This window comes from Dermacentor albipictus, chromosome 1 (assembly GCF_038994185.2).
Source record: "Dermacentor albipictus isolate Rhodes 1998 colony chromosome 1, USDA_Dalb.pri_finalv2, whole genome shotgun sequence".
NCBI lineage: Eukaryota > Metazoa > Arthropoda > Arachnida > Ixodida > Ixodidae > Dermacentor > Dermacentor albipictus.
The window spans coordinates 456957702-456981310 of record NC_091821.1 but is presented as its reverse complement, the minus strand read 5'-3'; the positions used below and the strand labels follow the sequence as shown (position 1 = coordinate 456981310).

Below are 23609 nucleotides of genomic sequence, written 5' to 3'. Positions count from 1 at the left end.
GTACTTTGACTAACAGAGAACACCGAAACTTGAGGTTTCGCAAGTCTCCGCCTTGGGATGCGTGTCGTGCTTCGCAGCAACACACGTCCAGAGACGCTCGCCGAGTGCCTCCGAACGCTACGCGGCGTCGAGATGCGGAGGTCTCGGTTTGGGGGCATGGTTTATGTTACTACAACGCCCACGCTCCTCCTGTAAACATTCGTCTCTCTTGAGCTCTTGCCCAGATGTTTTCCGCTCAGGCCTAGCAGGACCGGGATGCATCACGCGCTTCTCCGTAGCTGTACGTAGAATAAACCGCTATAATCCGCGCTCCTGCTCGTCATTGCTGACCGTTGCTCTACTGCGTCTACGGGCGTGCAGGCAGCATCGGCACTGTAGCAGGTAGGAAACGTACCGCAACAGCTGCACCCCAAGGATCTACTCTTTTCGAACCACAGTGACTTTCGACAAAGCCATGAAAACAGCGACGTCACCCCTGATGTTTCTGCTTGCGGCAACGACATGCGCAGCAGTCGCTCCTGGTGAGTATCGACGCTTGGAGTTTCCTGTTCTCTTTTACGTTGTGAGCCATCGCTCTCGCTTACATATTTGCTGGAGTTTCGAATTTAACAGTGTTGACTGTGACATGCGCATGAGCGTCCGAATTTTGTTAGTACTTACAAGAAAAACTATTGTCATTGAATTGTTTTCTTTGAAATTCCCGATATATGGCCAATGAAAACATGTATCATTATGAAGTATTCTCCAAATTGCAAGAGCTTGAAGAAATACAGATTATGCCTTACCAAAAGCATGCGTTACAGGCGAGCAAGTTGGTTAAAAAAATATTCCAATATTTAGTGCTGTGTAACATTACGTAGAGTAAATACGTATTTTGTTGCACTACAATATGTATTTTTTATTGTTTTGGTCGTTAAACTTGCTTTAGCTTTCATTCCAGTTCAAAGCAGGCACTTGTGACTTCCTGTGTAATACAGCCACTGCACATTCAAATAATTTCCTTTTTTTGAATCAGCGGTTCCTGTGGGCTCTGGCACTGTCTGTCGTATTTTTCAATGTTGATGTCTTTGCAACGATGTACCAGTTGACCAGCTAGAAATATTACTGCGGGTGTGGAATGGAGTTTAACATTTCACATGACTTGATACTGTTATTGAAATCCATGTCATTTCCCGTATGTTTACCCAGAAAGAAAAGAGACGTGTTGCGTCCATGTCGGAATTTAGGAACTAGCATTGACACCACTACGCCAAGGCCTAAGTGATTTTTCTACGTTTAATGAAAAAGTTTTCCAGTATTTTTATAAACGTCTGGAATTGCAAAAAAGTACTATCGATAAGGAAAGACGGCTTAAGCGGTAAAGTTCTTAGCTCGATACGTGCGCATACAAAGAATCACTTTTGCATGAATGATTTTTGTGAGAAAACCCAAGCAGCACAAAGGCTGAGTCGTTCGATTACTCCAAATTGAATTACATGCTCAAACATCCCACTTCTTTCAGACAACTCTTGTGATGATCGTCAACGCCGCCACACACTGTTCGACGTCGGGCTGACCAAGGTGTTCGGCATGTCGTCGTTCAAAGCTCTCCGATTGGAAGAGGTCCGCCAAACGTTCACAAAATTCTTCAAGTTCAGAGTGTGGCTGTGGGATGGCAAGCTCCAGGGCCTGCAGAACATCAGACGACTTGAGCGCAACTTCATGAATGTCACCGACAGTGGAGTGGTTGCCCACTTCGAGATCCATGGCGGGCCTCTTGTCGTCACCTACACAGGCACCCTCCACTCTGTTCCGATGGACGCCCGGGTAAATGTAGACATCTACGTTCCGGAGATCTACATGCGCCTCTACGTTGAGGAGTGAGTACAGCGACAAGAAAATTTCCCTATGACAAGCAACGACGAGCTGACGACTTGTTTTGTGGGACTGTGCCCTTGTCCTCGCGTTTACGAGAATTATTGGTAGTTCTTGTAGGCCTCAACAATTTGTCCTCACTTTGACTGGGCGCAAAGGTGCTCGAACATTTTCTATGTCAGAGAAACAGAGATTTCGCGACAATGCCTCAACGTGAGACAGTCACCACTACATGGTTTCTAGAAATTGCAACCTTCTTCGTAATTCAAGAAGATTAAGAAATGCATTAGCTCCACAAACTGATCTTAGTTTACTGCAAGGCTTTACTTTCATGGTTCCCTTCCCCGTGTCTTCTTTCACTGTATAATCCATCATACTTGTCGTCTGCAGCCCTCCTGAATGTAGGAGGCGTAGATAGGCAATACGCTTGGGCAGAGGAATACAGTGCCGAGCGTGACTGCCCGAATATTGGGGCAAAATGGGACCTCAATTTTTTTTCTTTTAACATCATACGTTGCAACGGTGCGTGATTTGTTGGGAAGGTTGCGCATCCATGTCGTAAACCGTTAATTCTTGGTTGCCACCGCCGAGCGTAATAACCATTTTAGCCTCGATTACGCAAACATGTTAGCGCACATAAAACGCAGACCACCTGCTTCGATGCGAATTCGAGATTGTTACTGGTTCTTGGCACTCACAGCAAGACATAGGCGAAAAAAAACTGCAATTTTTCAGTCTCGCCTCACAATGCGGGCAAACCATAAGCCATGTTTGTCGCAATTTTTAACGTAGACTGTTTACTTTTCAATCTTCTAAGACGGCTTATCCGTCCGGCACACGGAGTGGCGCGAACCAATGGGGCCCTGAACGTTGGGCTCCACCCTACCAGGAAGTCACCACATCTGAATACAAATGAATGTGTTCTCTCTCTCTCTCTCTCTCTCTCTCTCTAAGACTACAGAGGCTTCGCCGAGCAGTAAACGTTGTTTGCAGTGGCGTAGCTAGGTCGTCTGGCACCCGGGACCCATAAGGCTCCTGTCTCCCCCCTCCCCCACCCACCCCAGGTGTTGTCAGGAAGGCGAGAATATCAGAACGGCCGTCTTGTACCCTCCCCTTCGCTTTCGCTCCCAGATATCGCGAATGTAGCAGATGTACAGGCTGTATCATTTTCTGTCCCAAATAACACTGTGTGCTGCACTGCTAACGATGATAATCGCGTTTTCATATCTTCAATCCGACTGTAAGGCTTGGCAGCCAACACAGATAAAGTTGTGACTCGCGATTTTAGAGGCAGTACTGCATTTACAAATTTGAAGCTCGACAGTCGTATGTTGCCCAACAACAACTTCAGAATATCGTCGTAAGTACTACGGCGTGTACTATTTTGGCTATGACGAGCCCTCAACGCAAAAGAAGATAAAATAGCTGTGTCAGCGACGCAGATCTCTCCATCCTATCAGAAAACGCCACCTGCTTCCTTGCTTCACGGGCACCAATGCTATGACAATTACGAGTTCTCTTAATTCTGACCGATAAAGCCTTTCTTTATTTGCTGCTATTGGCAAAAGTAATCACCCTAGCTTCGATACCCCCAGAAGATTGGAAACGGAAAAGAGCATGCTCCGCGTGTATTCTTGGCGTCACCATGAAAAAGACGAGCAGGCCGCAATATCGATGTCACTGGTGAACTATTGCATATTTCTGTCGATACTGCCATACGGGGCCGCCCACAGTTCCAATGTACTGCAGGCTCTAGCACCCAAGACAATTTTCTTTAGAGAAGTTTTTCTTCACTTAATAACATATCTTTAAGTCCTCACATCTCGAATTGCAATTTTTCCTATATAACTGCTCATTAAGCAGCTATTTAGGATATCATTAAGAATTATCTGGCATATTTTGCACAATACCGAGTTTCTAGTGGTCAGAAAGACACACAATTTCATAGAATATGGCATATGTCCTCAGAAAATTCTCCTTTATGTAAAATTCCACGCAGTTGAAGGGACACCATATTTGTGACATGGAGACACACAACAACAACAACGACACCAAGAGGAGGAGGAACAAAACAAGGAAGGAAGGGTGGAAATGTCGGCCAGACGCACGTCCGGTTTACTACCCTGCACAGGGGCAGGGGTATAAGGGAAGAAAGGAAAGGCAAGCGAGAGAAGAATGTACTATGTACGTGCGTAAGAATGTCCGTAAAAATGTCCATTGAAATGTACGTAAGAATGTACGTGCGGATGTCCATATCTTCGCGCCTATAATTGGTCACCGAGTCGATTTCCTGAAGTGTAGCAGTTCCCCGTCGCTTTGTAAGCCTGGGACACCTGGGGGAATGGTCCGAGAATCTTAATCTCTGGAAATGGTCTGCTATCTAATCGGTTGAGCACTCTCATAGAAATTACAGAGACAAAACACGTGCTCGATTGTCTCTTCGCAGTTGCACTAGTCACAGATCTGCGTGTCTGACATTCCAGTAAGGAATGAGCACGCTTTCTCAAAAGCCGCCTGTAACCAAAGGGGGGACAGTAAAGTTGCATCACTGCGGGAGAAGTTCTATGGAATCTGCAGCTTCATTGTAAAATCCAGCCGCTGGACACAGGAGTAGGAGAAAATTAGGGTGTTCCACATAGTATCAGTTTTGGTTTGAGCCAGTAAACGATGACTCCTCGGAGCGTCTGTCATTGATAAGGGTATAGTAAGTGTCAAGGTTTCTTTATGGACTGGCCGGGTGGAATCATCAGCAAGCTAATTTCCGACGATGCCACAGTACCCCGGAAGCTATTGGAAGATGATGTCATGTCCGTTTATGAGGGCTTGATGGAGAACATCTCTGGTCTCACACAGCAGTTATTCATGGGTCTTGCGCCGTAAAGCTCAATGCATACTCTGAAGGGCTGCTTTGGATTAATAAAACGACCCACTTTCGAGGTTTGGCTTGGGCGATGTAATTAAGAGCGGCACGTAGAGCTGCAAGCTCTGTGGTCGTACAAGTCGTTATACGGCGCACTTTGAACGTAAGTGTGACTTCTAAGGCAGGGATGATAAGAGCGCCTGTGGAGCTGGTGGTTGACACATATCCATTGGTATAAATGTGCGATCGTTGTTCATATGCCCCGTCCAGTAATGACAGAGTGAACTCACGCAGAGCCACTCTTGAATGACGGGTCTACTTCTTAATTTCCGGAATCGTGAGCCGTAATTGTGGCAGTCGTAGGCACCAGAGGGGTAACAGTGGTCTTGCTGCTGGTGTAAAGCCCGACGGAAGGTAGACTTGATGTGTCGTAACAAGTTCGCAAAGTGTGGCTTGAGGTCTCTGTGCTCGCAAAGCAGCAATATGGTGATCGGGTACGCAAAATAGATGTTGAATTTGTTCTCTTGTGTTCTCAATCGTGATAAATGTTGGAACCATGTAGCAGTCATGATTGTTGCATAAGTTGAGGTGCATCCACGTAGTCCAATTCATGTACGCAGAGCCTGGCCTTGCACACTTCGGATGGTACGAATGTTGGTTTTACATGTGGTCGCCAAAACTGGCAAGCCGTACCGTAACAAAGCCGCTTCAGGTGGATGCAGGGGGGGCTCCATGAAAGGTCCCTGTCAATAATGACACCTAAGATGTGGTGACACTTCTGGTATTTGATACCCTGGCCATTGACAGAAATAGGGTATGCTGCCATAGGTTGGCGCATAAACGCGATTACACGCATTTTTCGATGCACTCACTAAGACCTTGTTTATGGAGATGCGAACAAGTTCGGCTGGCTGCCCACTGAATTCTTGCGCGCAAGAGTCACCGCACCATACGAAAGACAAATATCATCAGGGTCCATTGATAGGTGAATTGCCTTGGGTAATATCTAAGCAAGGTCAGCTACAGTAATGTAAAGAGAATAGGGCTCAATACCCCGCCAGCTGGAACGCTACCGTGACAACTACAGCAAAAAGACAAAGAGAGGGTTAGCTATGACTTATAGATATTCAACACTGCAAAACTGATACAAAACAATACAAGCGATAGAAAACTGATAAATGGAACAGTGCATACACATTGATGACACACAATCTATGGTGGTGCATTAGCGCACCACACATGAAACGTTCCACTAAGGCTAGTAGTTTAGCGACCTCATAGCGAATTAAATTTTAAGCCCGCACAGCCTTGCTATTATTACGTGAGATGGCGATAAAACTGCAGCCGACAATTCTGCAGCGCTAAAGATCTGGTACATCGGCTACATGAACTCAGGTGGCTAGTTTACTCTCAATGTAGCCGGCAGAAACAGCGGGGTCTTCAGACATCTATGTAACCCCCGCACCTGGCACCCGCACCCCCCCCCCCCCTCCATTACTACGCCGCTGGTTGTTTGATTTCCAGTTTGCAGACCGCAGCACGGCATTAGCGCTGATGCGTTGACGATGCAGAACGCTCTAAAGAGATAATCGTTCACGGCGTCAATTGTGCACTACTCCGTGCTAGTATGGTTCGCGGTGACGGTGGCGAGCAAATGCTTAATAGGCGCCGAGTAGACGATGCGGTGCAAATGAACATATATAAGGATGTTACCCCTTATTAATGCATACGAGTGCGGCAAGGACCTGATAACGAAGCATATCAATGAAGCAAAGCTCCACTGTCACATTCATGTAGACAGAGCTTATGATTACAACACCAAAACATTTTTCTCGCGTCAGTCCACGAAACGTGCACAATATATCGACAAGGTGACAAGCAGACGCTGAGCAGATGACGTGGCGGGGATGAACACATCCCAAGAGGTAATCTTCCTTCCTATTGGTTAAGGAGTCTGGCCTTTCCGCAATGCTGCAAACGACATGTAAGATGAAGTAGTGAAGCCCGCACACTGCCTGTCCTTGACTATACGTGATATGCTCACTTTTTTTCCGAATATTTCAGATGTTCCACTCCTTGTACGAATGCAGTTGGCACGAGTAATTCTGAGAAGGGGCTACTGGGTAAATATTATGGCTTTACACGCGGCTCTCTTACTCTCCCTAAATCCCTTCCCCCCACAGAGTAGCATGTCAGCGATGTCTACACGCTGAATAAAATCTCTGCCTTTCATTAAAGGGTTCGCTCTGTCTCTTTACACGCTGCTTAGGGTGCTTAAGGTGCAAGAAAAGAACACCTTAACCGGCGCCTCTAGCCATGAGGCGTTTGGCGCATTTGCGGCACTTCGCTTTTGCGCATCGTGAAGAATAAATGAGTCAAGTAGAATAATTTGTTTTCACTGTGACTAAAAAAGATAGCACCCAATGCGCGCGCTACGCCCAGGTGACCGTGAGTGTACTTCAATGGGTGGGCGTAGAACACTGTCGGAGATGTGCAAGTAATTCTATGTGACAAATTTAGCATGTGGCCAGAAATATATTTCCAAGACAATGTTTCCTAGGGAGGAACTCAGGCTGCGGGATTGAAATATACGTTCTTCAGGAACTTGGCGTCCACGTACGGCAATACGTCAGTTAGCTCTTATTTCAACACCGTCTCGCGGTTGGCATCAAGACACCAGACAAACATGCCGGCTGGAACCTTATGGCTCTTCGCGCCTAAGACTGACATCAGTGTTCCTTAGCACATAAGAAATCGCATTACAGTAGCTATTCTATTAAATACGGGTGATTGACAAATCAGGTAGTAAGAAGCTGAACAAAGGAAGGAAAAAACGAAAACTTGGAACAGGTCTAGGTGTTTAGTGTGTGCTTCTGTTTGCGTGTTTTTGTTTAGTGAGTGGACACGTGGTTCTCTGTACAAAATTTTTTAACAAATAAATTGTGTGCTTCTCGAAGCCACACTACTACTCACAATTGCCGCAGAGGGCAGTCATCGCTACACAGAGTTTGCGGAAATAATTATTGTTGAATTCTGCCAGCGGCTGCAATTGTTCCAGCACATTTTTTTAGCTAGGCAGATCTTTTACGGCATAGGATACGTTGAACCACAAAAGATATGCCATCGCTCAGCAGAAGGCAATGAGAAAAAACTTGAAATTGACCAAATGTGAGCATTGACAAGCTTCATGGGTTCATTTTTATTCACGCATCAAAATCATGCATTATGGTAGGCAGCACGCTGCAGAATATGATGTGGCCTTCACTGTCAAGCTTTGTGAACATATACGGTAAAGTGTCGCTGCAGATTTATTAAGAAACTAAGTAAACTGAATTGCCGTTTAAGAAACTATGAGGTACTGCGAAAGTGCGCTTCCTAAAAAATTGGTGCTGCTGTGGCAAACCGATAAATAATACTGTGTGCTTCTGAATAGGGATGGCGTTTTCTACTGTCCCTGCGCTGAGGAGTAAAGTGACGCTGCGTGATTCTTCGGGCGATGAGAAGGTAGTTCTGGAATCAATATCGTTTGTTATAATTGTTTGCGAGATTTCTGATTATGCTTACCATTAATCTCTTTCCTCAACCGGTGTTTTGTGCAGGCCATCTCCAAACGATCTCAGAGTGACCTATTTCCGCTTCTGGGCCGCCCCGGTGAACTTTACTGCTCACAAGATTCGTGGAAGCACCATCGTGTTTGACTTGTTCATGTCCATTGCCAGAAGCTCCATCCAGAAGGCGATTGACAAGGAAATTAGTGCCATGATGCGGCAGATCGTCCAAAAGTTCGTTAGCAAGGTTAAGCTATTTGCCCTGGACGGAACCACACTTGGAGGTACGTGAATCCAACGCCTCTGCCGAAGACATTAGTTAGGTGTGGCGTTGCACAATAAATTGCAACTTACTTGGCTACAAGAAAGAAAAACGACAACGTAGGAATGTGATCAAAGAGAAGTAAGCACAACTATGAACAGGTTTACCCCTATTTGCGTTAGCTCTTTCTGAAAACTATTTCCCAGGGAGATAAAAGCTTTAATATGTAAAAACATTTAATTAGCGCGCTGCATTCCGAAAATATGTTTCCAAGCCAACTTCTTAGCAATCTTTATGACATTCCTATAGTTTAATCTTATTCTTATAGCAAGGTCACAAAGTTTACGACGTTTTTTTCACGCATTCAGTCACTGTTAACATTTTCCACCTAATTATAATTGCTGCATCACAAGAGTGAGGCACATTGAGAACTTTAAACCGCCTGAGTCAAGCGATATTCAGGTGCTCCTTTACTTCTAGAGCTGTACTACTCTTTTGGTGAAGACTGAAACCAAGTCTAATCTCATGGGAATTTGAACACATTTGTGCAAAAATCCAGTCCTAGGATTATAGAGATGCAGTTGGGATTACTGCGTACGCAGTGGGAGCGTAAACATGGCAGCTGCCTGTAAACTTAAGTAGCAATCCTCGCTGATTAACATTACCTCAGTAATCATAGTGACTACAGTAAATTATACCATAGCGTCCCACGTCTCTCAAAGATTTGTCGGCTTGTGAGATTTACAGTGTGCATCTGCAGTGGTACTACACAAAGATAATTTGATCTTCGTGATACACAGAAACATACTTCAAATTTGTGCAGGAACACAGTACAAGTCTCTTCACCGATGAATGAAGGCGGCGAAGCATACTGAAGCCTGACCTCCGCATTTTTGACGTGCATTGGTGCAACAGTGATTATTTTTGAGTGGAAAAAAGTTTCCCAGCAACATTCTGTAACCCACATACACTTGACGATACGCATTCCACATATTTGACTTAAGTAGGGCTTCAGCAGCGGCGTTTTATATCGATGTAGCTGGGTGCGCCGAAGTGAGTTTGCCTGGGCAGCTGAACAGGCACCAATGCGGAAACCAGTGACCCTTGCGTCCATTGCTGCATAACCAGTAATGCCAAATTAGTTGCAATCTCTGTGAACATATCGGTCGTTTGCGGCGCTCAAAAGAAGAATTTATTTTTAGTTAAAGTAGAATCCTTCAGCGTTTTTAGCTAATATTTGGTGGCTCTTTCCCGCAGAAAGATCTGTGAGTGTGTTTTTAATTATTTTACAGACAGTTACTCTGAATATTGCAAATTGACCTTTTGCACACATCCTCCGCTTTACTGTTAAAACATAACATGCACAAGATTACTCAATTTTGCTTCACAATACACAAGCATGAAAAAACTTAGGCGAGCTACGTGGAGTCCTTGGTAGCAAGTACCCAGCCCTACGAACACCCTTTTGAAGACGAAGTACTTCGGGAACTAAAGGAATGTCTATATGCCACTAGTTACTAATGCAGCGGAGTATCACGCTTAAGTCGCAGCGCCACCAGATCTTGCAACTTGTTCAATATTTATTGCAGTTTTCAATGGATATTTCTGTTCGTGTGAAAATTGAATAACTTTTGGTACTCCATTTGTATTCGCTATGTTCCCAAGAAATTGGAAAGTACTGTTTGCTCGTTTTAATATTCTGTATGTAGATTTTGCGCCTACAGCCCCAACCATTACAGCCCCGACCAAAGAAAATTGAACGCACCGCGCTTCGCGTCGAAAACTCGAGAGGCGTTTAATTGCAGGATGCTCCGATGTTTGCAACTCCCTAGAAACTACAAGCATTAGATTAGGGGCAAGCAGTGGTTATTCAAGCAGTGGTTGATGGATCTGCATAGATATGAGAGTGGTAGAGCTGCATTCACGCTGCCGGCAGCCGCAAAAAGTAGCCGTTCAGATAGGGTTTGCCATGGGTTCGAGGGTAGCGGCCAGCACACAGCAGACTTCTCTTAACGGCTGCTTTGGGCAGCTGCCGTAAGGTGTCGAAATAAGATTATGCTACTACCGTCTCGCCTGCAACTTTGATCCACATTAACAACGGGAGAATTGATTTTTTTTCTTAGAAACCGGGCAGCTAACTTTAATGTATTGCGTTGAGCGACTTAGATTCCAGTGTGTAATTTTTCTCCAAATTTTGAGCAACAGCACAGTGGTACGTGAAAAATCTTTTATGCGAAGCATATTACGAGGGCTCAACCCAGCTCCACAGGCGCGGCGGTGACCATGAAATCACGTGACACCGTGACGTCACGACAGAGGAGAAGTGGCTTTGGCTCAACTCTTGCAAGACGGGCTGGGTGGGAATCGAACCAGGGTCTCCGGAGTGTGGGACGGAGACGCTACCACTGAGCCACGAGTACAACGCTTCAAAGCGGTACAAAAGCGCCTCTAGTGAATGCGGTGTTGCCTTAGAAACGCGCTGTTTCTAAGGCGTGCGTCTCTTGCTCAGGCGCACATTTCGTTGCCGCGCCGAACGCTGCTTTGCTCGACGCTCACCACGTCCAATGCGGGGCGCGTAGTCGCTGCCCTGTAGCCCATTGTCTTACACCCCTTGGCGGGTCGACGGGAACGCTGTCGCGTTCCACTCTTGAAGGCGAAGAAGTAATGCATGAGTTGTTTCTTCGTCTAGCCGAACCAAATATAGCCAAGCAACAGCAGTTCACCAGGCTAAACAGTGGTTCAACAACTAAAATAAAGGCTAGTATGCTTCGCATCCTGGGCTTAACCTTACCTAAGCCACAGCCATTTTTTCGAAATATTTTGAGCGAAATATAAAAATCCCTATAATACAAATTTCAAATGTTTTTTTAATACAGCACCTCGGTGTTGATTGATAAATTATGTATTTTCTCCGGCTTGCTATCGTAAAAACTGGGGTCTAGTTTAAACTACATTGAAAAAGGTGCTACACCGGGACATATCTTGGCTTGTGGATGGCGTTCTGGACTTTTCTGCCGGCCCGCGGTATTCGAAATGTACTTCACGGGTGATTTATTGTCGTTACTTACGGCACAGCAGTATGCATCAAATCGGTGTCAATCTTCCCAATAGCGTACTGCAAAAATATGTTTATATTACTTTCATGAAGTTCATCAGCTTTGCATTCGGGACGAATATTTTCTGGAATTGATTCCGCAAGATTTCCTTTAAATTCAATACACACAATGCACATTTCAATATACGAGGAGTTGTGCGGTGAAATAGCGGCTTTTGCTTGTCGACTTGTATGATTTATAAAAGAGCGTGTAGAAAGACTTGAACGAATATTGCGAAATTACCCAGCACTAAGTGCACTCATTTTCGTAAGGTGCACATTCAGGAAGTTTTCTACGTGAAACTTGGCGCTCACTGTTCCACACGTATTACACACAGACTTCGTTTGTATTCTTCTCTTATAGGTATACCAAAACAACCAGATCCCGCCTACACTTCTGCCATCAGTTTTCCGAAACCTGGAGCGAGTGCTTCCCCTTCAGACATTCCCTCGGGCCAATGGCAGGACAGCAAATGGGGAATCTTCGACCACATAGTGAAGCGAATCGTGCTGAAGTCTCGACTGGATCCCATTGTGTTTAATGATGTTGATGACGTTGCATTGCAAGGTTGGAACTTCCTTATATCCAACGTTACTGTCGAGGGTCTCCACCACATACGCCGAGGTAGTGACAACTACGCTGCAGTCAAGCCCTGTGGCATCGATGCTCGTGTGGCACTTTCATTTGAGAATGTTCGTGTGCATATTTTTGCCAGCACCCAGCGTCCTCAGGTTCCATTAAGAGTGGACGCAACAATACAAGCAGTTGAAGTGATCCTCCAAGTGAAAGAGTGAGTACTGTTTCATTAAGCGTCACGCTAGAATTCACTTTACGAGAGAGTAGGGAATATGTTCTCGTGATGCAGCAGCATGATCAAATGACACTCTTGCAATTGCCGCTGTGCAAGTTAGGTGCATCGTGAAAGCATCAAAAGCACATACGCGGGACAACATTTTATTTATCTAGTTAACCATAAACACTTATGTTAAACGTGTCAAATAGTTCGTAGTTATTTTTTTATCAAAACACTCATAGCCTATCCCAAAATCAGTTTGGGATTTAACAAGATAACTTCCTACACTGTGTTGCCTCGAAAGGTACAGAGTGCACCCAAACTTGGTACAAAAGAGATATGTTTAATATATGAACTGAAGTTCTAATTATGCCATATATGTGGATAATAAGTTTTTTCATACGCCGTCTGCAAATTGCGCTGAACAAATTTTTTTTTTCATAAGACGCCATCTATGTAGACACCACGTAGTAGGAAAATCAAATATGTCAATGGCAGTCAAGAAATGGCATCGCTAGACTTAAAGTTACGTAAAATGTTATGCAATAGCTTGATCGCCGTAACAAAATTAAAACGATGCATATTACGCGCGGGAACTCATGAATCAGTTGCGCTCTTTATCATCAGGCAAGGCTTGCTCTGGTTCGGGCAAGATTGATGGCTTGTGGTTGTTGTGCCTTCAAAAAATGGCACGTACCTACAGTAGAGGATGGCCCTAGAACATAATAGCTTTTAGTTAAGGTAATGCCTAATAATATAGCGGTTAATGAAAAGGAATGCCTGCAAATAAATGAGTGTTTCCGTAATGAGCACTGAGACTGGATAATTAGATTGGGAGGTTGTGCCTGTGTTCTCTTTTTTCTCGCTTTATAGGAAGTCATGTTCACATTCGTTTCTTTTATTTGAACTCTGATCTGCGTTTGCAACTTGAGCGATAACTTTGAAAATTGCACATGCAACTCAATTACTGTGTTGCATTGAGGCGGCGTCCGGATTCAAGATGTGTTGAGCTGACCATGGAGGCAGTGTTGGCGGTGGAGGAGGAAGCTAGGAGAAACAAACATTCATTTAATGCGAAGGATTATTGCCTCGTTCCTGACATTTTCCTGTAGGTAGGTTCCTGTTTCGCAACGCCTTAATAAAAATAAAATTATGTGTAACTGAAGGTAGAACCTAACCTCTGCCGTCGAGAACAGCAGCAAAGGGCTATAACCATTAGCCTTTGATCGTTTTTGCCCTTGCTTACCGCTCAAATTCAATATCCGTAAGTGCAGTCGAGCGTAAATGTCAAAGGAATTACAACAGACTTCGAATGCCAGGCCAACATGAGCATAACTTATTGAAACTAGAAAGGTTTCGTAAGCAGTAGTTTCTACAAGCAGCAACTACAAACGTCTACGTTTCCTGCGGCTTGTTGCTGCTTGTCGATCATGTGAGGAAAAGAAGTCGTTAACTTCAGCTTATTCAGCAGAACAAACCTATCACGCAGAGTTCAATCCACGGTACTACTGCGACGCTTCTATGTAAAATCATGTTTAGTATTTGTTAGGTACAAGCCTTCAACAGCGGTCGCACGCTATGGTGCAACATACACGAAGCCGCAAAGGGTTCCTCTTATTCTCGTGCCATCCTATTATTTGTCTATGGTCATTGCATTGGCTTGAACGAGAGAAAAATGGACCCTTCTGGAAATAACGCCATTGCGCTCGTACAAAGTTAGTCACATTGCGCTTGTCTGTGACGCCCACTAGGGTCGTTTTGGAGGCTGGTGCACCCTAGCATGCGTCTTTCTGGTCGTTTGCTACGACACCCACTGACGTAGTAGGACACACGAGCCAGAGGCCTTGTTAATCGCGGTTCTCGTTAGTATCTATGTATTTTAGTAAGCCGACATTGCCGTTGACTAACCCGTCAGAGACATACGTCCATGTTGTCTGTTCTCATGTAGGGTTTCGAAATGCTCAATTTCAGTTCCTTGCGCCCACAACACAGAAAGCTACGTCATTCATTCACTCATTCATTCACTAAAGAGAGACAGAATGAGCAATGCTTTCTAAGGACGCATGTTCGTTCCCCTGTGTCATGTTATGTGAACTGCAACGACTGCAGACAGCTAAAGTTAATCACACCTTTCCTGACTGCGGTGGTGCGGTATGCAGTTGTACCCATTCATTGCCTTCTCTCTCTCTCTCTAATCCTGCTCTAACATTCTCCCTGCCTTCTCCTTGGATTGTCGTTGCTGTGGAGGCAAGCGCGACAGCTCCTACAATCCTTTTGCGGGTAGTTACGCCTAATTATGGCGTCCATAGGGCATTGCTACGTCCTCTAAGCCGCTTCAGAGGGCATTGTGGCCCTCGTTACCGACCCCACCCCCCCCCCTATGCGGCGTGCAAGGCAGCAGCAGCAGCAATTTACAAGTCTCAAAAGTATAATGTCACACCCGGAAATGAATGCGACGTAAACATTCTGCGGCTTCGCGCGAATGTTTGAATGATTTTAGGATCAAGCATTTCGAACTGTACAGTGATCAGCTTGCTTTTTTGTGTAAGTTTGAAATTTTATTAGAAAAGGTGGTGTTCTGTCGGACTGCCCATGCGGAAACAATGACGAAACAATGACGTATTACAGTATTTACCATTACAAGCATGGCAACCTTCTTCAAAGGAGATAGAGCTATGATTGTTTACTTCACCAATTATTGACGAATTCAGTAATACTCTGCTTCGTTTCCTAGATGAGCCTGTAGCTGCGAGACCTGAACAGGCACTGTTGCGTTAGAGATGTAAGAGGAAGTAAGATCTATTCCCATAGATCAATATCGTTACGTGCAGCTGATACGTAAGGATATTCACGATATATATACCCGTAGGGGTGCGGAGGCCATGATGGCAACCCTATAGCAATCGGTAACACGTCCTCTCCCTGCTCTTCAATGCAGTGAGACTGTGGCGGCTGTACCGTATCATCACCCCCGGCAGTAGAAGCACCGTCCCGGTGCCTAAGCTACACGTGTGTGGTGAAATGTGTCTCATAGCACTTTAGTCTCGCAACGTGAGCGATGTAACTTGCAGCTGATGACGGTGCTGAGGGGTCGCTGAGGATGATTTGATATGTGGCATCGCTTACTTGTCTCACCACACGGTATTGACCAGTATAATGCGATACAGCTTTTCGAAAAAGCCCACACGGACGATGAGGGGCATAGAAGCACCAGAGAACCCGCATAAATGTGCACGTCGCAATGGTGCCAATCATAGACGCCTCTCTGATGCTCCTGGGAGGCCTCTAGACGGATGCGGGCGAGCTGCCGCACGTGGGTGGTGCGTGCGATGGCAGCAAGCTGTCCAAGGCCAACGCGGTTTCTCGGCTGTATAGGCAATAGAATGGGGAGTAGCCGCTGGTATGATACAGTAAATTATACGCGAACATCAAATGTGGTAAATGAAGATCCCAGTCGTGGTGGTCGGCCGCAACGTACTTCGAAATCATGTCGGTGATGGTCCGGTTGAGGCCCTCCGTGAGGCCGTTGTGTGTGGGTGGTATGATGTACTGAGTTTGTGCTTTGCTCTGCAGCAGCGGAGGTGGCCTTTGACGAGTGCCGAGAGAAAGCTACTGCCACGGTCCGTTAGTAATTGGTGCGGAGCATCATGCACTAAAATGATGTCGTAGAGAAGAAAGCGAGCTACGTCAGTAGTGCAATTTGTCGGGAGGGCTCTTGTGATGGCGTACCACGTAGCGCAGTCGCTAGCGACGGCAACCCATTTATTTCTGGAGTCGAGCGGCTGCGGCAGTGGCGATCGATGTACCCGATGCGTCAGCAGTTCACACACGTGGGCTTGTCGCCAGTGGCGTGCCATTTGGACGAGTTGCGTTGTCCTTAAGAGTAGTAAGAGCAGCGAGGTGGCAACGTGGGTGAATAAAGAGGTTCACAGGGTGCGGCACGAAGGGAATGAAGGCCGACGTTTGACAATTGTTGGCGGTCGACAGCCTGTATCAAGGAGATTGTCGCCGGAGAAGGATGAGGTGACGGCAATGAAGTGGCTGCTGGCGGTGCTGCTTCGACTTCGCGATGAATGATGTGGGTTAAGCTTTGACATCGCGAGGGCTGGTGGAAGACGTCGTGACAAGATAACAAGCGGATGTGTTGGGAAGGCACATGATGTGTTGGGAATTTTCACACATTTTAGCATGCGCGAGACAGCGGCATTTCTTGACGATGGTATCGAAGTTGGTAACGTTGTTAAACACCAGTAGATTGAAGTGTTTTCACTCATGCCTTTGAGGACATAATTATCCTTATCGTCCTCCTACATGTTCGGGTCGGCCGCTATGAAGGTCGGGGACGTCGAGAATGTAGGGCTCAGATGACGTCTGTACGCGTGCGACAAGGGTTTTCTTTGCACTGAGTGGGCAACCAAATGGATTGCTATAACGTGTTGGTGGAGGTTCTCTTTTTAAAAAATGACAGCTTGTTATCTCCTATTCGTGAACCTGGAACCATGCCCGTGGTTTGCCTTTGAGTTAGGAAAAAAAAAAAAACGTTTGCGAGCTTAATAGCTGGACAGCATCGGTTACTGGTGCTGACGCGACCATACAAGCGGAGTGAATCATCAACATCAGGACTGCCAACTCCGATAAAAGCACCAGGATACCGAGGAGAGCTGGGGGGGGGGGGGGGGGGGTTGACGTAGTTCATACCTTCAGACGTAGAGGCTTTCGCGCAGGCGAAGCACCACAAGCAGGAGCACAAGTTGCACTATCGGAGACGCGACCGTGGCGAAGCAACATGGCGGGCACGGGGAACTTCCGCCTCCACCAAATAGCGCTACGTGTCCGTGAGTCACAAGGCAATTTGCAATATATTTACGGTGGCGAAACGGTGAACGGTGGCGAAAATGGTGACGCTATCGCAGTCGGAAACGCGTCGTCTTCTTCTGCTTGAGTGTAGCCACTATTGTGGCTGCTGTTCCGTATCAATGCCTACGCTTAATATGAGCTGTTTCTTTCTGCACGGGAAAGTTTACCTTACTGAGCTTCTCTACATCGCAGTGCTGCTTTTCCCCAAGCAACGGCACCGAAAATTCATGGATAAATTCTGCCTTTGTGCTTTGAACGATGAGGAGCCGACGGACACCTAGAAGGTTTTCTGTTAGTAAAATCTGCTTGTGCACGTTGCGTGCAGCGGATGTTTCAAGCGGTGGCTAGGAACAATTGTTGAATGAAGTTTCTCGTGATGTGCGTTGCGTACACGGAGAAAGTGGCGCGCTTCTTTCCTACAGATTATTTGCAGTGCTTCTCACTGAATGATTCCCAAGTGCCTGATACGTCAGTGAGCTGCCGCATGCGAGTGACATGGCGGAAAAATGATGGTCAGGAAGTATCATTTAAAACGCTGATCAGCTTCGCTCAAAGCACGAAGTATCGAGAGATATTGCGAGATTCAGCGTTGCATTAAACGTTCTTAGAGTTCAAAGAATACGCGGACACCTCTCAGCACGGGAAGAAATTGCTTTTGCCTAGTATAACCAGCTCCTTGGTAGATATAATCCCTCAGCGCTTCGGCGATGAGGGGCGCTGTCATTTTCGGAGATACCACTCAGTGTTGCAGGAGAACAGGCAAAATGAAAAACATCACCGTGTATAGTTTGCAGTTCACTGTTCATTTCGCTCTCACAACTGTATGCACCTTGATTAAGTACTCACACAGCTGCTAAGCAGGGATGCTAATGTCCTTGCGCACAGTCCTCATGCCAGCAACGGGGGGCAGACCGATTGCGCATTTTCTCTGCATTATCCATTGACCGGAGTGTCCACTTGAATTTCGCATTTATACAGTCAAATGCACTGGAACCTGTCTCTAGAGTAGCTAAAGACCTTCTAACCCGCCATGCGTGCGCCGTGCATGCACGTCAATACCCTGGAAGCGCAACGGCACTATGGGCTATGGCGAGAATGTGTCTGAAATGTGAGAGACGGATTGGTTGACGGAGAAGAGGAAAGCATGCGGCTGCCCACGCCATAACTGTCTAGCATCTCACTGACATCTGATTCTGAATCAGCAGTGATGAAAAGGGAGAACAGACCAAGAGATGGGGTAGACAGGACTAAATAGTTCAAAAAATTAAATTATGTGGACCTACGAGGCAGAGCCACGATATGATCAGGAACCACGCCGTAGTCACTCCGCGTTAAATTTAACCCCTGGGGTTCTTTAAGATGCACCTAATCCAAGATACGAGGTTTTTTTTTGCATTGCACCCCCATCGCTGAAGAAAAGAGAAATCAATATCTCAGTGAAAGCATGTACAGCGTCTTTGCTCATACCAAGTTTCCATGTTGGCCAGAGCCAGTTAGGATCACTTTCATTTTGTTTATGGGATGGTTACACGCGGGTAAATGGGTCTTGCATTAATTCTGGCGGATCTGCTATAAGGAACATGCCGCGGACTGCTGATGAGTCTCTCTTGCGTCTCGCTGCGCTTGATTCACGTCCGAGTCGTGTCTCAGCAGTGTCACAGCGTTGTGTGTTGTCGTGTTAGCCCACGATGTTTGACATGTTGCTCACTTGTAAATAAAACAGAATGGTATTTGGATTAATCGCGCCAGCATCGATATTCTCTTACATGCTTTGATTTCTCTTTTCACAGGTATAACTCGACAATTGAAATCGAAGATTACCAGCTGAGCTTTCCCGTTCCACTGGAGTATGAAGTGCACGTTGAAGGATCTATCTTAGGACGGCTGTTTCGGCTCTTCAATGGACATATGAGAAGATTGTTAACCGCAGACGAGGCGAGAAGTTTGGAAACTGTATCGAAGAAATACATCAACAAAGCTATAGTTGAAGTTACAGAATTCATCAAAGATCCTGCGCCTTGGATGCCCTGGAACAATTCCATTATAGAAGCATATAGTAGGTATAGAGATCAGCAAAGGTCCTAGAGCACGCCTTCGTACACAATGTTGCGGCCACACGCGTTCCCTCTAACCGGGGAGAATAAAAATACATAATGAAAATGGATTTTAGAAAGTTAGGAGGCGTAGATGAATAATAAGAAGCCTGTAGTCTTTGCTCGATACAGTCACTTATGAAGCCGTGGAATTGATTTTCCAGCATTCTGAAATATTACACTCTGCGAAACTGTAAAATCATATCAGACATGAAGGGTTGTTTGAAAACAGCTTGTTTTGAAATATGGCTGCGACTTGAACCACTTGAAGGGTGAATACAAGTAGTACAACGAGAAGCTCAATGAACCCTGCAATAACTAGCACGGACGAGCTCCAGTATTCAGAAAGACCAGTTCAAAATAGAAAACGTTTGTACAATATAAAGCTTACCAGTACTCTTCCTACTTGCTGCTTCCAATTACTCTCGTGAAACCAAAATAACACCCTAAGACGTACATTTGGACTACCATTACTTGCTTCCCGCCGGATCATCTCTTTTTTCTGCTTGCTTTACCCCTTTTATTACTATCCACACTCCAGGCATTCCCTGTTAAATCCAGCCTTATGTACATCCTCTCGCTTAAGCCACAGTCGTCCCATAGCAAACATTAACACCCGATCATCTGCCATGAACACTTCATTCTTCCCCGACGTTATAACCCATCGGAACAATCTCCTAGAAGATACCGTGTCATGCAATGACCGTAAAAAGTTCTACGAAATGTTAAATAACCGCACTGCTTAATTACCGATCCCGCCTACCCTTACTTTAACACGATGTTCCCCTTTATTTCACAATTGTTCCTGGCTTATATTTCTTTAATATTGTTTTTCTACTTTTCTGTAAATTTGTTCTAACATTGTTACAAGGATTAAAGCCCTCCCTTATGTAATGCCTCCGGGCTTTTGAGGTGAAAATGAATGAAATTCCCCTAGAACCCGTTAGCTCGTTCAAATACTTAGGAGTTCATATAACAGCAAAACTAATCTGGAACATTCACACTGAGTACATAATAAGTAAAGGTAATATCATGCCTGGTTACTTACGCCGCGAGTTTTCGAAAGCACCACCATCGTTAAAATGATTTCTTTACCAGTCTTTAGTTCGTCCTAAAATAGAATATGCTGCAGCTGTGTGGGATTCGTACCATGAAAACTTTATTTCTTCACTGGAGCTTGTCCAAAATACTTCAATCGGATTCATATTGTCACATTATAGCCGTACCATTAGCGTAACACTAATGAATGACAACTTATCTCTTCCATCACTTGCATCGCGTAGAATAGCATGTTTGACACAGTCTCACAATGTTTATTACCATTCTTCCCTTCACAGTAACTTGATTCTTCAGCTCATTACCTGTCGTGCCGCATCGATCATCGCCATAAGGCCGGACTTCAAGCAGGCAACACTTAACACTTTCAATCAATCTAATTTTCCCAGATCATCACGGCAGAGGAACCACCTTCCCTGCGAAATTGTATCTACTGTCGACAACAAACTCTTTCGTAAGGCATTAGCTAGCGTTGTATAATTAGGAATTATTAACATGTTATTTCATTTACTTGCCATACTTGCCATCGGCTAAGGACGACACTGGTTAACATTGTATTAACAGAAATTATTGAGATGCTGTTTTGTTTACATCATCTGTGATACTTGCAAACATAGGCAAGATATTCATAGTATGGTATAATTAGGTATTACTATTATGCTACATGGATTATTTTTTGTATTTCGTTGTTATGCTTCCCCTTTTCCTACTCCCCTCTGTAGTGCCTTCGGACCTTGATGGTACCATAAATAAATGAATAATAAATAACTAAATAATTATTTAGGTTTCTCTCGGTGTACAGGGATGTAAATTTGTTTAGTTTTGTACGTTGTGTGTGGAATGTAAAAAGTAAACCCTTACCGTGTAAAGTGTATTGATCTTTAGCGATCCCATTCCCCTTACAAGAACGCAACTTAGCCGTTAATTAATGTTGAAGGCACTGGGTTTCTACGCCCACCTGTGGCTATGTGAGTGAACCACATGAGTCTGGCCCTGCTTTTTAGTGTGCGCACAGGCGCTTCCTTTCTTAACGTTTTGTCCTTGCATCTTCCTCCTGAAGCATAAATGAGCCACTTCGGCGCTAACCTATCTGCCTTCCATCTCGTCTCGCATGTTGTTCACTCGATACCATGGCGTTTAATGCTGCGAAAACCTGTTCGTGAGTGACCTAGAACCCTGCTATATGGATAGAACGTGGTCTACTCCATGAAGCATATTAATCTGCCATGGCAACACAACGGTTACAAATTGCATTATTAACACGTGTTAACTGTCTAAAAGAAAATTAGGCATAACTGTAATTGTAGAAGGTGATATGTAAATAATTTCCAACAGTACAGTTATTATACCAAGGTAAAAGAATTTCCGTCACAATACGGAGGGTTTCCGACATTATAGATCGGAATTCCAGTTAAAAATACGCAAACTATGTCGTATTCAAAGAATACGGCAAACACTGCCGCTAATATGGGGAAGTGCTCCTGTTTTTAGTTTTTACGGACATTTCACTGTAATAATAGAGTGGCTACACAGTTTGGCACGAAACAGACAGAATTCCGTATTTTTGTGATGCGAACATCCGTATTTTTGCGAGGAAAACTATACACGCTGTCTGAGTGAGCGATTGTACTAAGAAAATTTCATCTCGCAACATTTTAATAAACACCCAAACTGTACGCATTGTGAAGATACGTACAAAATGTGAGAGCTAGCCTTCTACCAAAAACTGCAATAACAGATTGTATAAAAATATATGTACGCATCCTCTATTCCAGTCGCAGTTTGTCGCGTATATATACGGGCCTAGTAACTCTGATCATATGCGCAAATACATGCGTGTATTTGCAGTGTTCTAAAATTAAGCACCTTGTAGCTAATGATACAGCATTTATCTTCAAGTGAATGAAAATCCGTGGGCATACGTGCCAATGTAAACAACATCGCGGCACTCAGATGCTATTGCACAGGGAATGACATTGGTGCTCGACGCAAAAAATTTTGTGCACTATAAGTCAGTACCGAAACGCAAAGAGTGGTATAATGAGCGTAAATGCGTTCACCTAGCAATTCAAATGGCCTCGAAGGGAACTGGCGGCCTATAAATCCAAGTGCAATGGCTGGATGAAATTTTCAAACACGGCAAGCAATTAACCCACGAGGGAAAGGAAAGGGCTTTGCTGAACTGCAATGTGGCTGGATTAACTCATTTCCATAATAATTCCAGAATATCTAATCCCCCTCAATACCTGTCCATTCATTGACACACAACAATTACGCATAATCTTCACTGTTCATGTGTTGTCAATTCTTTCGGTGAGATGTAATCGAAACATATGGCGCTTCATCTTAAAACGAGACCGATGAGCGCAGACGTTCTTGTACGGAAGACTAAAGATCGGGAACATGCACCGATATGTGTGCAAACTACGGGAGTGTGACTGACGATGAAGAATCTAGTACCATGCTAGTACAGTGCAGTCCACTTATAACGATACCGCATATAATGGTATATCGGTTATAACGATGGGTCCACATGAGAGTGTCATTTTGTGCATTAGGTCTATCGGGAAAAACAAAAACATATATAACGATAGGTTCTTCACCGCATATCGGATATAACGATCAAAATTTTGCCATCTGGACCGCGTTTTCCGTGCCAAATAATCGTAACATTTGCGTTGCTTAGTTCCCTGAAACGAACGATGTCGAGACGAGGCGATGTTTACCACCGTAAGTTCGTATCTGCCGCCATTACCGCGCAGTGCATCCCGCCCGCGCACCGGAGAATAACCGAGTAGGCTCAGCGCGCCCCAAGATGACGCTAGCTGCTTCATGTGCGTCGGCCACAGACGCTCCGAAAGAGAGAGAGAGAAAAAAAAACGCGACAAGCAAAGCGGCGCGGTGGCGCCCGTCCAACACAGCCTAGATAGCACAAGGCCTCTTCACTCCAATCCATGGCGTCGTGTTACCTGGACCGACTGCCATAGAATCTAATGGGCACGCTCCCGAATATGCAACAGTGATTTTTACGTCACCACTTTCATCACGCCAGCCTTGTCAATGGAAATTTGGGACCAGGTAGCGTGACGTCATGGATCGGAGTAAGCAGGCCTTGTGCTTTCTAGGGGGTGTTGGCCCGTCCAGCGTCTCTCTCTCTCGCGATAGCAGGCTGACGCCACCGCGATGTAGTC

The 23609-nt window shown here is 45.2% G+C and overlaps 2 protein-coding genes across 5 annotated transcripts in view; one reads left to right on the top strand and one right to left on the bottom strand.

The window, feature by feature from the left end:
• Positions 1-23609, bottom strand: part of LOC139054793 (uncharacterized) — a 134260-nt gene that overhangs the window by 104721 nt on the left and 5930 nt on the right. The window lies entirely within an intron of this gene.
• On the top strand, positions 59-21877 carry LOC139054790 (uncharacterized). Its single transcript, XM_070532406.1, has 5 exons — positions 59-521; positions 1502-1859; positions 8314-8546; positions 11983-12409; positions 19060-21877. The coding sequence occupies exons 1-5, from the start codon at positions 455-457 to the stop codon at positions 19352-19354; spliced, it is 1380 nt and encodes a 459-aa protein (XP_070388507.1). The 5' UTR covers positions 59-454; the 3' UTR covers positions 19355-21877.

Bases quoted from the DNA above. Each gene is read 5' to 3' on its own strand.
- LOC139054790 (XM_070532406.1), top strand. From the start codon at position 455: ATGAAAACAGCGACGTCACCCCTGATGTTTCTGCTTGCGGCAACGACA. The intron at 522-1,501 runs GTGAGTATCGAC...CACTTCTTTCAG, and splicing joins ATGCGCAGCAGTCGCTCCTG to ACAACTCTTGTGATGATCGT. The intron at 1,860-8,313 runs GTGAGTACAGCG...TGTTTTGTGCAG, and splicing joins ATGCGCCTCTACGTTGAGGA to GCCATCTCCAAACGATCTCA.